Source organism: Typopeltis vanoorti, chromosome 14 (genome assembly GCF_054136105.1).
Source record: "Typopeltis vanoorti isolate ZY-2024b chromosome 14, IOZ_Tvanoo_1.0, whole genome shotgun sequence".
Lineage (NCBI taxonomy): Eukaryota > Metazoa > Arthropoda > Arachnida > Uropygi > Thelyphonidae > Typopeltis > Typopeltis vanoorti.
Window position 1 is genome coordinate 13,778,295 of NC_143562.1, and position 14,807 is coordinate 13,793,101.

Consider the following 14,807-nt stretch of genomic DNA (forward strand, 5'->3'; position numbering starts at 1 on the left):
GAATTATTATGATTTCTAATGTTTTTTTTTTTTTTGACTCATATGATTTGACTTTCTAATAAGACATTAAAATAATATCTTCAGGGGACAAGAGGAAAACGAGGCAAGCGTGGTGAGAAAGGGGAAAAAGGAGATCAAGTGAGTTCCTATTTCAACCTGAATTTATATTTTTTTTTTTGCATTTTATTTCCATTTATTTTTAAAGCAGATACTAGCAGATTTATATTACTCTTGTATTATTAAAATCATTTTAGCTGTTGTACATCCTTAGAGTATTGGAGACTAAGGTTGTGTGAGTCTGCAACATAAAATTCAGTATTAAAAATATGAAAATGTAAGATATTAACTTATAAAGTAATCCATAACTATTTTATTTATTTATTCATTTTTATGTGGCTCCCACCTATGAAAGGTTTATTTCTAAATGTAGGTGCCAGAGCCCCCCCCCCCAGTATATATATATATATATATATATATACTGGGGGGGGGGGAGCTCTGGCACCTACGGCGCCCAACTCCCCGAATTCCGGGCTGGTAAGCTGGATCTACGTGACATAAAACGTTTCAAATTTCGGCTTATCTTTTTATATATATATATATATATATATATATATATATGTTATGGGGCAAGTGACTAATAGATCATTATTTGTAATGCCCGGCCATTATAAATAATGACTAAAACGGCCGTGCAGCCTGATAAATATTGATTAATTTATTAAATTGACCAGAGACATTATGAATAAAGCTACATTTCCTTTGGGAAATTATTCCTAGATGAGTCTTTGACTCCATGAGGTCTTGCTTAATAATAATAATTTGATTTTAAAAAATAAAGTACGCTTTTTTCATTAAGAATTTGACCAGACATTATGAATAAAGCTACATTCCCTTTGGACAATTTGATTTTCAAAAAACTCCTAACCTAACCTAAATTATGATCATCTCCCTTGTAATATTTTTATATTTCATACTTAATTCTTTTCCCATGCAGTTTCTGCCACCATAGCCAATAGCGATATGGGCATCGTGCAATATCTGATATATTTCTTCAGTGTGAACATAATTTTTAATCAAATTGCCATATGCATATTACAATACCCATATATGATGTTTATATGTTATGGGCCAAGTCACTTTGGTTTTTGACTCTTTCACTTTTTCTATCATTGTCAAATATGCTGATTTTGTAAAAATTTGAGTGACCTAGGCAAAGCTCCCTTCACATCTCCCGACAAAAAGAAATCCAAAGAATCTCTCCTCCCTTCAACCCCTACCCCTTCTAATACTGCCAAAAAGATATCATTATTATCACTTTGCCTGACCAGATGATAGCAGTATTCATATTGACTTGCCAATGTGATAAATTATGATAAACAACATGAAATTTATTATAGCACCCAATTTTGTTTGGCATTATTCATAATGGCCGGGCATTATAAATAATGTCCATTAATCATTTAGTCCATAACATATATATACACTCATGAGCAGTTGAATTAGAGATACCTGCCTAGTAGCGGGTAGCACCCCCTTTTGCCTTGATGACAATGGTGATGTGACATGGTATGGACTCCACAAGGCACCGGAAGCGTTGGGGAGCCAAACTGATCCATGACAGCTGCACAGCCTCCCACAATGCATGGAGATTGGTTGGAGCAGAGTCCAGGGTGCGTATATCTCTCTCGACAGCATCCCAGATGTGTTCAATAGGATTGAGGTCAGGGGACCTTGGGGGCCAGCCAAGCATCCTCATGTCCGCGGAGTGTTCATCCACCTACTCGGCCAAAATTCGGGAGCTGTGGGCAGTGCATGTCTTGCTGTAGGTACAGGTCTCCTGCAGGGTGATGTAGGTGCAGAAATGGATGCACATGATCTAACAGCAGGTCCCTGTATCATTTGCCGGTGAGGGACGATGGTAGATGAACCAGGAGACTCATTTCATCCCACGTAAACAGTCCCCATACGAGGATACCACCACCACCGGCCTGAACTGTACCTTGCTGGCATGAGAGATCCATCGCTTCATGAGCTTGGTGATGCACTCATACCATACCATCGGCCTGTACCAATGTGTACCTCGACTCATCAGTCCAGGCGACCTTTTTCTACGCATCAAAGGTCCAATGGCAGTGTTACTGCGCCCATGTTAATCGTGCCTTGTGATGTGCTGTGAGCAGAGGTATCCTAGTTGGGTGATGGGTTCTGTACCCCATAGTGAGGAAATGGTTCTGGATGGTGTGGCTACTCACATGTCGTTGTTGTCCAGCATTGAATTGGCGAGTGATCTGCGCCGCTGTTACCATCCGAGCTAGCCAATGGTGTCCCATGTTATCGACACGTTGTACACCACGGCAGTTTTCCCTGGTATGGTTGTACCCGATTCCATGTACTCGTGGTACACTCTTGACACAGTGGCCCGTGAAAAGCCCAGTGCCTGCACGACTTCGGAGATGGAGTGCCCCATACGTCTGGCTCTGACTATCTGGCCTTGATCGAATTCACTGAGATCTCGAGTCTTCCCCATTCTCTGCTCGACTATTACTCAGACAGTCAGTACAAGGTCTGACGACATCCCCATCACGCGCCACTATTCCATTCGCTGGGACGACCACAGCACCATTTCGCCAACACGGCAGGTATCTCTAATTCAACTGCTCATGAGTGTATGTGTGTGTGTGTGTATTGTTTTGGATTTTTTTAAATTATTTTTTATACAGGCAGGAAACCTTGCTCTAGAGACCAAACACGGAACTTTTACAAGCTATTTTGGGCCTCTGATAAGTGGGATGATGAAATTCATCTCACACCTAAAGACAATCATCATCCATGCTCATGTTGGGATTCGAACCTGCAGTGTTGGTTGAGAAGCAGATACACTAACCACTCAGCCAACCAATCCAGCATTTAAATAATTATACCATTTAATCACAACTAAAAAGTCTTTTGTAAATTTTCTGTGGATCATGACTGCTGATCGTAATATGTAAACTGTGAGAGAATTGACAGAAGTACTCTTCAAAGAGTATAGTATAAATAACTTTTGTACTTTACTAAATTAAAATATAGCTGTTTGATGTGAAATTCAAATTACAGAATAACAGATTTAGTGAATGCCATTATAGACTTGATGGTGTAGAGCAAGCTGATCATAAAATGTTTTAACAGATTAGCTTGTCAGGTAACCAACTCTTCATCACTGTTATGGCAGATTTTTTGATTATAGAAGGGAAAAAAAAACTGCAGCAACCATATTTTTTGCAACATTTTTCCATAGATAAAAGAAATTTGTTAAGTTAATGAGGGTTAATTACCTTAATGATCATACACATACATTCAGAGTTCAGATTAGACGACAGCACTGGAAGATGTGACTGTAAATGAAATGTGCATTCTTCCCCCAGTCATGAGGATAATCATGTCATCCCAGGGTGGTTGGTAACTTAGCATGTAAGTGTTAGACAGTTAGAAATATGTTTGAAATCTATAGAATGAGAAACTGCAACAGATTCAGGGAAGCAACTTGAAAAAAATGACATATAATGTGGAAAAAGCTGTATGAGTTAGCTGCATCCTGGAGTCAGGAAAAATAGAGCAAAAGTAACAGTGAGAAATAATATAAAGGAATAATTTTAAAAAAATGTTATAGATTTATAGTCACATCTTCCTGGGTTTGCTTCATGTCCAGAAGCAAACCCAGGTCTTTCCAACCGAAGGACATCATTGAAACTGAGCGAGCTATGGAAGTTGACGTTAGATGTTTGAAATAATCAATAAATTTGATTAACAAAGTGATCAGAATGGATGAGATCATTATGTCTTTTAAAGTGCTGTATGAAGGCATTACCGATAACTTCAGTTGGTTTCAATAGAGAGTAGTAATTATTATTATTATTAAGAGAAACCTGAAGGGAATCAGGAACTCATCTAGAGAGACCACATGCTACACACACCAGCTATCATACTTATTCTTGAATTCCTTCATGCTGCTTGCACTCACAACATCCAATGGCAATCTATTCCAATCACACACCACCCTATGAAAGAAAAATCTAGTTCTCATCCCCCTTCTTGTGGCTTTCATTCTCAGCTTTCAAGGATGCCCTCTTGTCCTTTCCTCACTCTCCATAAATTGAAGAATTCCATCAATTGAAATCCTCTATGACCTTTTCAGAAGTTTGTGAGTCCCAGTCATATCATCCCTCTTTCTCCTGTTTGCTAGTGTCTGCAGTCCACAAATTCTCAATCTGCCTTCATAATCAGTACTCCACAATCCTGATATCATTTTTAATACTCTCCTTTGCACCTCTCTTCAATATGTCAGAATCACAACGGAAACCAAGAGACCAGACACTAGTCCAAATGAGGTCTTATCAAGGCCTTGTAAAGAGGCAAAATGACATCCTTATCTTTACATGTGAATGTTTGTTTCAGCATTGCAATTATCTTGTGACCTGTATTTGCAATCTTTGCTGCATGGCCCCTGAACTTCAACTTCTTATCTACTAACACTCCAAGATTCCTAGCCTCATCAGTTTCTTTTAGCATAATCCCACCAATACAATACAACATTGGATATCTAATCACACCAAAGTTAATGATTTTACATTTACTGACATCAATTTTTCCCATGCCCACAATTCCAGCCTATTCAAATCATTCTGCAAGTATACTGCATATCAGCAGTGTTCCTAATTACCATACCTATCTTTGCATCATCAGCAAATAGTAGTATGTTGCTTGTCAAATCCTTCCCAATATCATTAATGTACAGATTGAATAACAGTCGACTAAGCACTGATCCTTGTGGTACACCACTGGTTACCTTAAATCTTGCAGACTCACATCTGCCGTAGACCACTTTTCGATATCTGTTAGTCATCCTCTTATCCATGCTAATATTCTATAACCCAAACCCATATTCTCAAATTTATGCAACAGTCTGCCATGCTGCATTCTGTCAGAAGCCTTAGCAAAATTCAAAAGTATCATGGTGTATCCATTCCCATTGTCTAGTTCACTGGTAACATTGTTATAGAATGTGAGAAAGTTGCTAAAACATGACCTTCCCTTAGTAAACTCATGTTGCTTATTGCAAAGTAGATATTCACTGTCGACCCATTTCTGAATGCGAGCCCAAACCAATTTTTCCAAAGTCTTCACCACCACTTCTGAGATACTAATCGGTTGATAGTTGAATACATTGGTCTTTGCACCACAATTGTGCAGTGGAATTACCATTGCATTCTTTCCATTCCTGCGGAATCTTCCCTGTTCTTAGACTCATATTAAACAGCAGCCTAGTCAAAGGAATAGCCAGTTCAGCTGAAAACTCTTTTAGCACACGTGCTGATATACATCATCATCATCATCAAATTCCTGCCATGTACCCTCAAGGGGTGTACAGGATATGACAGTACTACATGAAAAAATTACATCATTACTAACTTCCTATCTACAATTTTCCTCCAAATCAGTCTGTTACTTGTCAAGACTCCAACATTATCAGATCTTATATTTCTATCGTCTAAGGCACTTTGTACTGTATCAATCCACCTATATCTTGGTCTTCCTCTGGGTCGTTTTCCTGCCAACCTGGCAGAGAACACTTGTTTTGCTAATCTTTCCTCTCCCATTCTATTTAAGTGACCATACCATCTGAGATTAGCTCTGCTAACGCATTCCTGGATGCTGACAATGTCAAGTTCTTTCCTAATATCCTCATTTTTAATATGATATTGCCATTGATGCCATCTGTTCACGCCTCTAATCTTTCTCAGGACTCTCATATCTGCGGTCTCTAGTCTTTGGTCAAGTGTTTTACTTCTGACCCAGCTCTCAGATCCATAAGTTAAAATTGGTTTGAACACAGTCTTGTATACAGCTAATTTAGTGTTCCGACTAATTTCTTTCTTATTCCATATGAATTTATTCAATTGACTTCCCACCATACCAGCTTTGCTGATTCTGTTGTCTATTTCTATATTTAGTTTACCATCTTCAGTAAAAATTGTGCCTAAGTAGCTGAAATGTTTTACTTGTTCCACAGGTTCTCCATTCACAGCACAGTTGACATTTTCAATGATTCTGCCTATTTTCATTGTCTTTGTCTTTTTATTGCTGACCTTCATACCATATCTATTACAACAGCTATTCAATTTAGTCAGAGAATCTTGCAGACTTGTAGCGGATTTATTTAGAAGTATAACATCATCCGCATAAAGCAAAGAGCTGACATTAACATCTCCAATTTTGATATCAGGTTTAATACCACATTCCTTCATAATGTGATCCATATAGATAATGAATAACAGAGGGGATAATGTACATCCTTGTCTCACACCAGATTTAACATTAAACCATCTTCCTGTACTTCCTTCAATTCTAACTGCTGACTCACAACGCAAATAAAGACTAAGTATTGCTTGATATAATGACCCATTGACACCATATAACTGCAGCGTATTGAATAGCTTCTCTCTTGGCACCTTGTCATATGCCTTTTCCAAATCGATAAAACTTAAATACAGATCTTTGTTATATTATATGCTTTCTCAACTATTTGTCGTAAAGTGAAGATCTGATCCTGACAGCCTCTATTTGGCCTGAATCCAGCTTATTCTTCACCAAGCTTTTCTTCCACAATTCTTCTCAACTGTTTCTCAAGTATACTTGCATAGATCTTGCCAGGAACACTCAGTAGGGAAATACCTCTGTAATTCTCACATTCAGTTTTATTTCCCTTTTTATATATGGGTACTATGAGAGCTCTACTCCAATCATCGGAATTCGTCCCTCTGTCCAGGCTTTCTGAACTATGCAGTGCAGCCACTGTAAGACTCTTATACCTCCATACTTCAGCATTTCTGGTCGAATATCATCTACTCCTGCTGCCTTTCCACATTTCAAGCCTTTGATGGCTTTTTCTACTTCAAGTATGGATATGTATTCCTGACTGCATGCCTGGTCAGTGTTTTTTATCACTGTGCTGTCATCACTGCTTGTTTCATTTAGCAGTTTTTCAAAGTAATTACTCCATACTTCAAGGATATCTTTTTCTCCTGTTTTCATTTCACCTTTATCATCTCTAATTCCTTTTACAGCACTCTTTCCTCCATTCCTAAGCTTCTTCAACAACCTCCAGAATATTTTGCCACCTTCTTGATATTTATTTTCTATATTCTTGCCAAAGTCCTCCCATGACTTTTGTTTAGCTAGTTTTACACACTGTTTAGCTTTCTTACATTTGTCTCTGTATTCTGTAAGAGTAAAAGCTGACTTATTTGCCAGGAACTTTTGATATGCTTTCTTCTTTTCCTTCACTGCCTCCTTAACTTCCTGTGTCCACCAGGGAGTTCTGATTTTTTTATCCTTGCACACAACCTCACCACATGCCTCTCTGGCAGAATCAATCAATGTTTCCTTCAGAGTTTGCCACTGAATCTCCAAGGTTTGATTCCTGTTCTCAAACTCTTTCATTTTCTTTTCAATAATATTTCTGTATTTTAGTCTACAGTTCACATCTGAGAGCTGCTCAACTTTTATTCGCTTTAAAACTTTCTTACATGTTATTCTTTTCAATATGAAATTCAATTTTATCCTGCTCAAGACTAAATAGTGATCACTTCCAATTTCAAATCCTCTGTACACTCTGGTGTCCTGCACCAGGGAGAAAACATCACTATCAACAATAACATAGTCAATGAGACTTTTCTTATTCCTAGCCTCTTCTCTCCATGTGAATTTGTGCACATTTTTATGTTGGAACATGGTGTTAGTAATAGCCAGTCCATGTCCTGAGCAGAAATCCAACAGATATTTGCCATTATTATTAGCTTTGCTCTTTTCTCCAAATTTTCCCAAAATATTTTTGTATGTCTCACAATCATTTCCTACTCTACTATTTAGATCCCCAACAAGGACCAACTTTTCCTTTTTCATTGTGTCAGTTGCTTTTTCTAAAGCCTCAAAAAATTCCTCCACTTCTACCTTAGTAGAACCTTCTGTGGGACCATAGGCACAAATAAGTCTCATTGTCCAGTTCCCCATTCTCATATTTGCCCACATTACTCTACTTGAGACTGACTGCCATTCAAGAAGATTAGCCTCGTATTTTGTGTTGAATACTATGGCTACTCCTTCTTTTCCTTGATTGTCATTGCCTGAATATAACATTTTGTATTTATTGCTCAGAAAGATCTCACCAGTTTTGGTCTTTTTTGTTTCAGTCACCCCTATTATGTCGATCTGGTACTTATCTAATTCCTCAGCTAGCTCCATTTCTTTGCCATTCAGGCTTCTTACGTTGATAGTACCGATCTTTAACTCTGGTGATGTTGAGTTGGGGTTTGTTTTCAGATTTGTTCCAGTAGCTGACTTTTCGCTGTTCGCCCTGGTTCCCTGGCGAAAACAACGGGGGCCTTGTTTAACCGGGCGACGCCCCAGCCGGCATGAAATTTTGTCATGTTGTACCATCATTTTTTATTTTGGTTTAACCAATAAGAATACAATTTGGTCGGCTAAATCCCAAATTGCCAGCCCATCCTCGTTCGTTCAGTATCCAAGTAGATACCCAACAGGGTGCACCACGAGAAGGTGAGGATTGGACATTAGGTCAGAAGCCCTGGTCGGTTCTCCGCATTCCTTTAAAGGCTATGTGGAGGTCTCCTCTCAGTTATACAGCTTTGACCCTTAAGCACCCCCTGCTGATATACATCAGTCCCTATTGCTGAATTCTTATTCAGTTCATACAACAGCTCTAATGTCCTCATACACCTGAGTTTCTTCATCCAGTGAAAAGGTAGCAGTGAGCTCAATGTCACATACACCAGGTTGATAAGTTTTAACAAAATGGGCACTCATTAGTTGAACGTCTTCTGCATCTGTAACCTTCACGCCATCTGCATTTAGAAGAGTTATTCTTTCATATTCATTGTGGGCATGAGAAAATGGGTGTCAGTTCAATGTCAGTAAATGTTAAAGTCAATAACCTCAGCATTATTAGATATTCAATGTCGTATTATATTGGTGGGATTAGGCTTGAAGAAACTGATGAGGCTTGGGATCTTGGAGCGTTAATAGATAGGAAGTTGAAGTTTAGAGGCCATGTGGCAAAGATCGCAAATACAACTCAAAAGATAATGGCAATGCTGAAACAAACATTCACATGTAAAGATATGGATGTTATTTTGCCTCTTTACAAGGCCTTGATAAGACCTCACTTGGACTATTGTGCACAGGTCTAGTCTCCTAGTTTCCGTTGTGATTCTGATATATTGGAGAGAGTACAAGGAGAGTGTTAAAAATGATATCAGGATTGTGGAATACTGATTATGAAGACAGATTGAGAATTTGTAGACTGCAGACACTAGCAAACAGGAGAAAGAGGGGTGATATGATTGGGACTTGCAAACTTCTGAAAGGGTCACACAGGATTTCAATTTATGGAGGGTGGGGAAAGGAGAAGAAGGCATCCTTGGAAGCTGAGAATGAAGGCCGCCAAGAAGTGTGTGAGGGCTAGATTTTTCTCTCAGAGGGTGGTACATGATTGGAATGGATTGCCATTGGATGTTGCGAGTGCAAGCGGTGTGAATGAAGTCAAGAATAATTATAATAGCTGGTGTGTGTAGTATGCAGCCTTCCTCGATGAGTCTCTGACTCCCTGGAGGTCTCTCTTAATAATAATAATAATATTCATTATTTCTTTTACTTCAGCATATCGATAGAATTCTTGTGGGTTGTCTTTAGCACGCAGAGCCAGTTTCTTTTCATATTTAGACTTTGCTTTCCATACAACTGTTATGATTATTCTAGCCTGCTTGCTTATAATTTTAATAATGGGCTGTCCTCTCTATCCTTCCACATCATCCTTTTCTTACGAATCTCTTGCTTAATAAGATTACACATCCATTTGACTCCTACTCTATTTATTCTTCGAACTCTCAGGATGCTTTCTGATATCGCATCATTTAAGTATTGTTTAAATGCTTCCCATGCACTGTCGATATTCTTTTCATCCAGAAACCGATCCCATTCCACTGAACTCAGTATACTCCTCAGTTGGTCATAATTTCTTGCTTTCTAGTTCAGCATGTAACCTTTCCTGAATGGAACATTCCTAAACTTAATCACTTCCCAAGTGAGTACCACATGATCACTCTCTCACCAACGGGAGGCAGAATAGTTATTATGTCTTTAACTGAAATACCCTCTGACACTATAATTAAATCTAACACTCTTTGACCTCAAGTTCTTTCTGTCACATGCTACTTGAGGAAGTTGTCCTGCAACAGTTTGATAAATGAATTTTCGTTCTTCTCATAAGATTTTATTGCTACCCACTCAATATTTGGATAATTAAAGACTCCCATTATGATCACTCTTTTCATGCTTGTCTTTTCTATTTGGTGATGCATTTCTTCATCACTAACAACTGATCCATCAGGTCATTAATAACACCCAACTATGTAATTGATCTTGTTAGATTCCATCTCACACCAGATGGCTTCAAACTCACTGCCACATGAAATACTGTTAGTAGTACTACAATCACAGGTCTCAACTCTAACTGGATTCGATTCATCCAACATCATTAGCAGCATGCTCCCTCCTCTGCTGTCCTCTATCCTTTCTAAAAATACTGTACTCTTTAAACTCTATATATGTCTGCTTCTGATAGCCATTTCTCACTAATGCCAATAATCTAAGATCACATATTGAATAATGTAAAAAAACTCTACCCCTTTGTTTCTGATACTCCTGGCATTTGTGTACAGACATAATAATCTACCTGCATGTTCTTTTGTATACTCTTGTCTGCATGACACAGTTAGACAACTTGCAGATCTCTATTCTTCTCTAGTGCCTTATACATGTAGACATCTTTACACATGTTTGATGAGTCATAAATGGACGAACACAAAGTTGAAATCGTTCTCTCCTCGTGAACATTTCCATGACAAAGCCCATTCCCATTATTAACACAGTTACATAACACTGTTGCTCTTACACTCACATTCTCACCATTCCTCCCTTTATAATTTAGTTTCTCTGATTCTCTGTGTTAGATCTCATACCAGTTATTAGTTTTTCTAGACTCCTGATACCAAACGCATTCAGGTGTAGGCCGTCCCTCTTATACAAATCCAATCTTCCTTGAAACTCACTCCATGAATCCAAAAACTCGCATCCATTCCTTCTACACAGCCTATTCATCAAATCGTTTTCCATCATAGCCCTTCTTCTTAATTCATTATTATGATATATCGAGGTAAATACTGATGATTTTCACTTTCTCACTCTTCGCTTTCGCCTCTTGCAATAACCGTTTCATGTCCTTTCTCATACTGAACTTATCGCTAGTTAAGTTGTTAGTACCTACTACAATTACAGTCTCGTTTACTTTTTGTTTCTGTTTTTGAATTGCTTATTATTATTATTACGGGCAACTCCAGGGAGTCATTAGACTCATCCAGGGAGGTTCCAAATCATATTCATCACAACTATTCGACATTCATACAGTATCTATCATACCTCGCCTTAAACTCATTCACTGTCACAGCATCCACCACAGACTCTGGGAGCACATTCCACTCATTCACCACTCTAAAAGTAAAGAACCGAGCTCTAACACCTTTACTAACCACACTTTTGTCCAGTTTCCATGGATGTCCCCTAGTCCTCCCACAACCAGCCCTGTTCTCAAAAATATCTTCTGAATTAATTTTATAGAAACCCTTCAGTAATTTGAATGTCTCAATCATATCTCCCCTCCTCTGCCTATCAACCAATTTTTGCAACCCACAAATCCTCAACCTGTTCTCATAAGGTTCATTCCACAGACCTGCTATCATCTTTGTCACTCGCCTCTGGATCCTCTCCACCTCCTCCCCATCAAGAAGAAACCTAGCTGACCAAATCTGGGCACACTAGTCGAAATGGGGTCTTATCAAGGCTCAAAACAGAGGAACAATAACCTGCTTGTCTCTGCTTGTCAACGTATTCTTCAGCAACCAAGTGATTTGATGAGCTGATTTGGCCACTTTTGCAATGTGCCCCCTAAACTTCAACTCCTTATCCACCAACACTCCTAAATCTCGTGCCTCATCACGAGTGGAACTGTACCTAGAGTACAGTTCCACCAATGTAGTAATCTGCTGCTAATCTTTTCACCACAAAATGTATAATCTTACTTAATTTATTTAAGTTAAGGGATATTACATCCCATATAGTTTCTTAGCCGAATAAGAAACTCAAAGAGTTTCATGCCGAATATACTAGAAACTATATATAAAGTTCGGCAATTCCAAGCGTAAGCAAATACCTGGATACTGCAGCACTGATCCCAAAGGGTAGTGCAAGCTGGGGCAACTCGTGGTAGAAGTGGAGCAAGCTCCGATCACTATTCTTGATATTTGCCCATAATATGAACTTAGCTCCTAGGAACTGTATTTTTGTTCACATTATGAGAGAAGGTCACTACCCAGACCAGTTTCGACCTTTATTGAGGTCTCATCAGTGAGTAGCCAGACCTAGTTAATATCAAGTTTGTAGCGAACAGAATTTGTACCCTTTCTACGAGTATTGCCGTGAGGTGCTCTAATAAATTATTAGATATGTGAAGAGCCAAAGGTTTCAATTCGGCAACATATAATTTGTTTAAGTTAATAGCACCTCACGGCAATACTCGTAGAAGGGGTACAAGTTCTGTTCGCTACAAACTTGATATTAACTAGGTCTGGCTACTCACTGATGAGACCTCAATAAAGGTCGAAACCGGTCTGGGTAGTGACCTTCTCTCATAATGTGAACAAAAATACAGTTCCTAGGAGCTAAGTTCACATTATGGGCAAATATCAAGAATAGTGATCGGAGCTTGCTCCACTTCTACCACGAGTTGCCCCAGCTTGCACTACCCTTTGGGATCAGTGCTGCAGTATCGAGGTATTTGCTTACGCTTGGAATCGCCGAACTTTATATATAGTTTCTACTATATTCGGCATGAAACTCTTTGAGTTTCTTATTCGGCTAAGAAACTATATGGGATGTAATATCCCTTAACTTAAACAAGTTATATGTCGCCGAATTGACGCCTTTGGCTCTTCACATATCTAATAATTTATTAGAGCACCTCACGGCAATACACGTAGAAGGGGTACAAGTTCTGTTCGCTACAAACTTGATATTAACTATTTTGGCCATGGTTGGCACTTCCAGACCACAGGTTATAGGTATTAGTGAAACATGGCTGACTGTAGATGATATAACTAGTGGGATTGAATGTGATGGGTATAGTGTGTTCAGGAATGACAGAGAGAATAAAATGGGAGGAGGAGTATTGTTGATGATAGCTGATGAGCTCCAGCCAAGGAGAATAGAAGTTGAATTGCAGGATAGAGAAAAGAGCACATTTGAGGCCATTTGGTGTGAGATTGTGGATAGCAGAACTAAATATACAATTGGGTGCTGCTATAGACCAGGTGATGGAAAAGATGGTGGTGACAGTATGCACAAGCAAATAGAAGAAATGGGTGGAAGGAGGGTGATTATTATGGGAGATTTAAACTATGGTCGCATTGATTGGAGTGAGGAGAGGACACACGGGAGGAAGGAACTGGATTTTATGCGGTTATTAAGGGATAACTATCTGCGACAGCATGTAATGGAAAATACTAGGGGTCAGAGAGTGCTTGACCTAGTAATTACATCTGAGGATTTGGCTGTAACAAATATGACCACATTGCCACCAATCGGTGAGAGTGATCATAGGGTCTTAACTTGGGAGGTGGCTAAAGGTGTAGAATTTTCAATTAAGACAGGGTACATGTGGAATTATCGGGCTGGAAAGTATGACATGCTTAGGAGTTTGATTGGTTCAGTGCCATGGCATGTACAACTGCAAGGACTAGAAGTTGATAGTGCATGGGAGGTAGTTAAGAAGTGCTTGCATGAAGCAATGGCTGACTGTATACCTAGAGTCCGAATAATAAATCAAGTAGGGGTTAAATGGATGAATAACACCATTAAGCTTGAGTTGCAAAAAAAGAAACAACTATGGAGGGAATTTAAGGAGAAGGGTGACCGGCAGGCACATGAACAGTATAAAGCGCAGGCCAGAAGGGTGACGAGTGTGGTAAGAAAAGCAAAAAAGGATTATGAAAGAAAATTGGCCATGCAGGCTAAAGAGAATCCTAAACAGTTTTTTAGATATGTAGCAAGTAAAAGGAAAAATGTACATGGCAGATAGATTTTAAAGAATGCTGATGGTAGGGAGGTAACTGAATCAGTTGAGATAGTTGAGTTACTGAGTGAGCACTTTGCAAAAGTATATCATCCAGGTGGTGACATTGCAGAAACGAATAAACCAGTAGATTATACGGGAATTGTGGTTAATGAAGTGGAGGTGAGTAGTCTATTGCATAACCTCAATGTCAATACATCTGTGGGATTGGATGTTATACCAGTTCGTGTTGTACGAGAAGCAGCTAATGAATTGTCAGTACCCTTGACCATTTTGTTTAATTTGAGTCTCGGGTCTGGGTTAGTCCCGAGCGGGTGGAAAGAGGGGAAAATAGTTCCACTGCATAAAGGTGGTTCCAAGACTGCTGTTGTAAATTACCGACCGATTAGCATATCAGGAATCATTGTCAAGGTCTTAGAGAAATTAGTCAAGAAAAGAATACAGGATTGGATAGATGAAAATGGGATATTGTATGGGGGACAACATGGTTTTGTGAAGGGTAGATCATGCCTCAGTAACTTGCTCACGTTTTATAACACAGTGACGGCTGAACTGGATAGGGGTAATG

At 39.0% G+C, this 14,807-nt stretch overlaps 1 protein-coding gene across 10 annotated transcripts in view; it reads left to right on the plus strand.

Moving 5' to 3' along the window:
• LOC150099238 (uncharacterized) overlaps window positions 1-14,807 on the plus strand; it is an 825,097-nt gene that overhangs the window by 745,241 nt on the left and 65,049 nt on the right. For all 10 annotated transcript variants that reach the window (XM_090403353.1, XM_090403348.1, XM_090403355.1 and 7 more), the window contains one exon: window positions 85-138. In XM_090403353.1, the coding sequence (XP_090259479.1) occupies window positions 85-138 (54 nt within the window). The remainder of the gene's footprint in view (window positions 1-84; window positions 139-14,807) is intronic.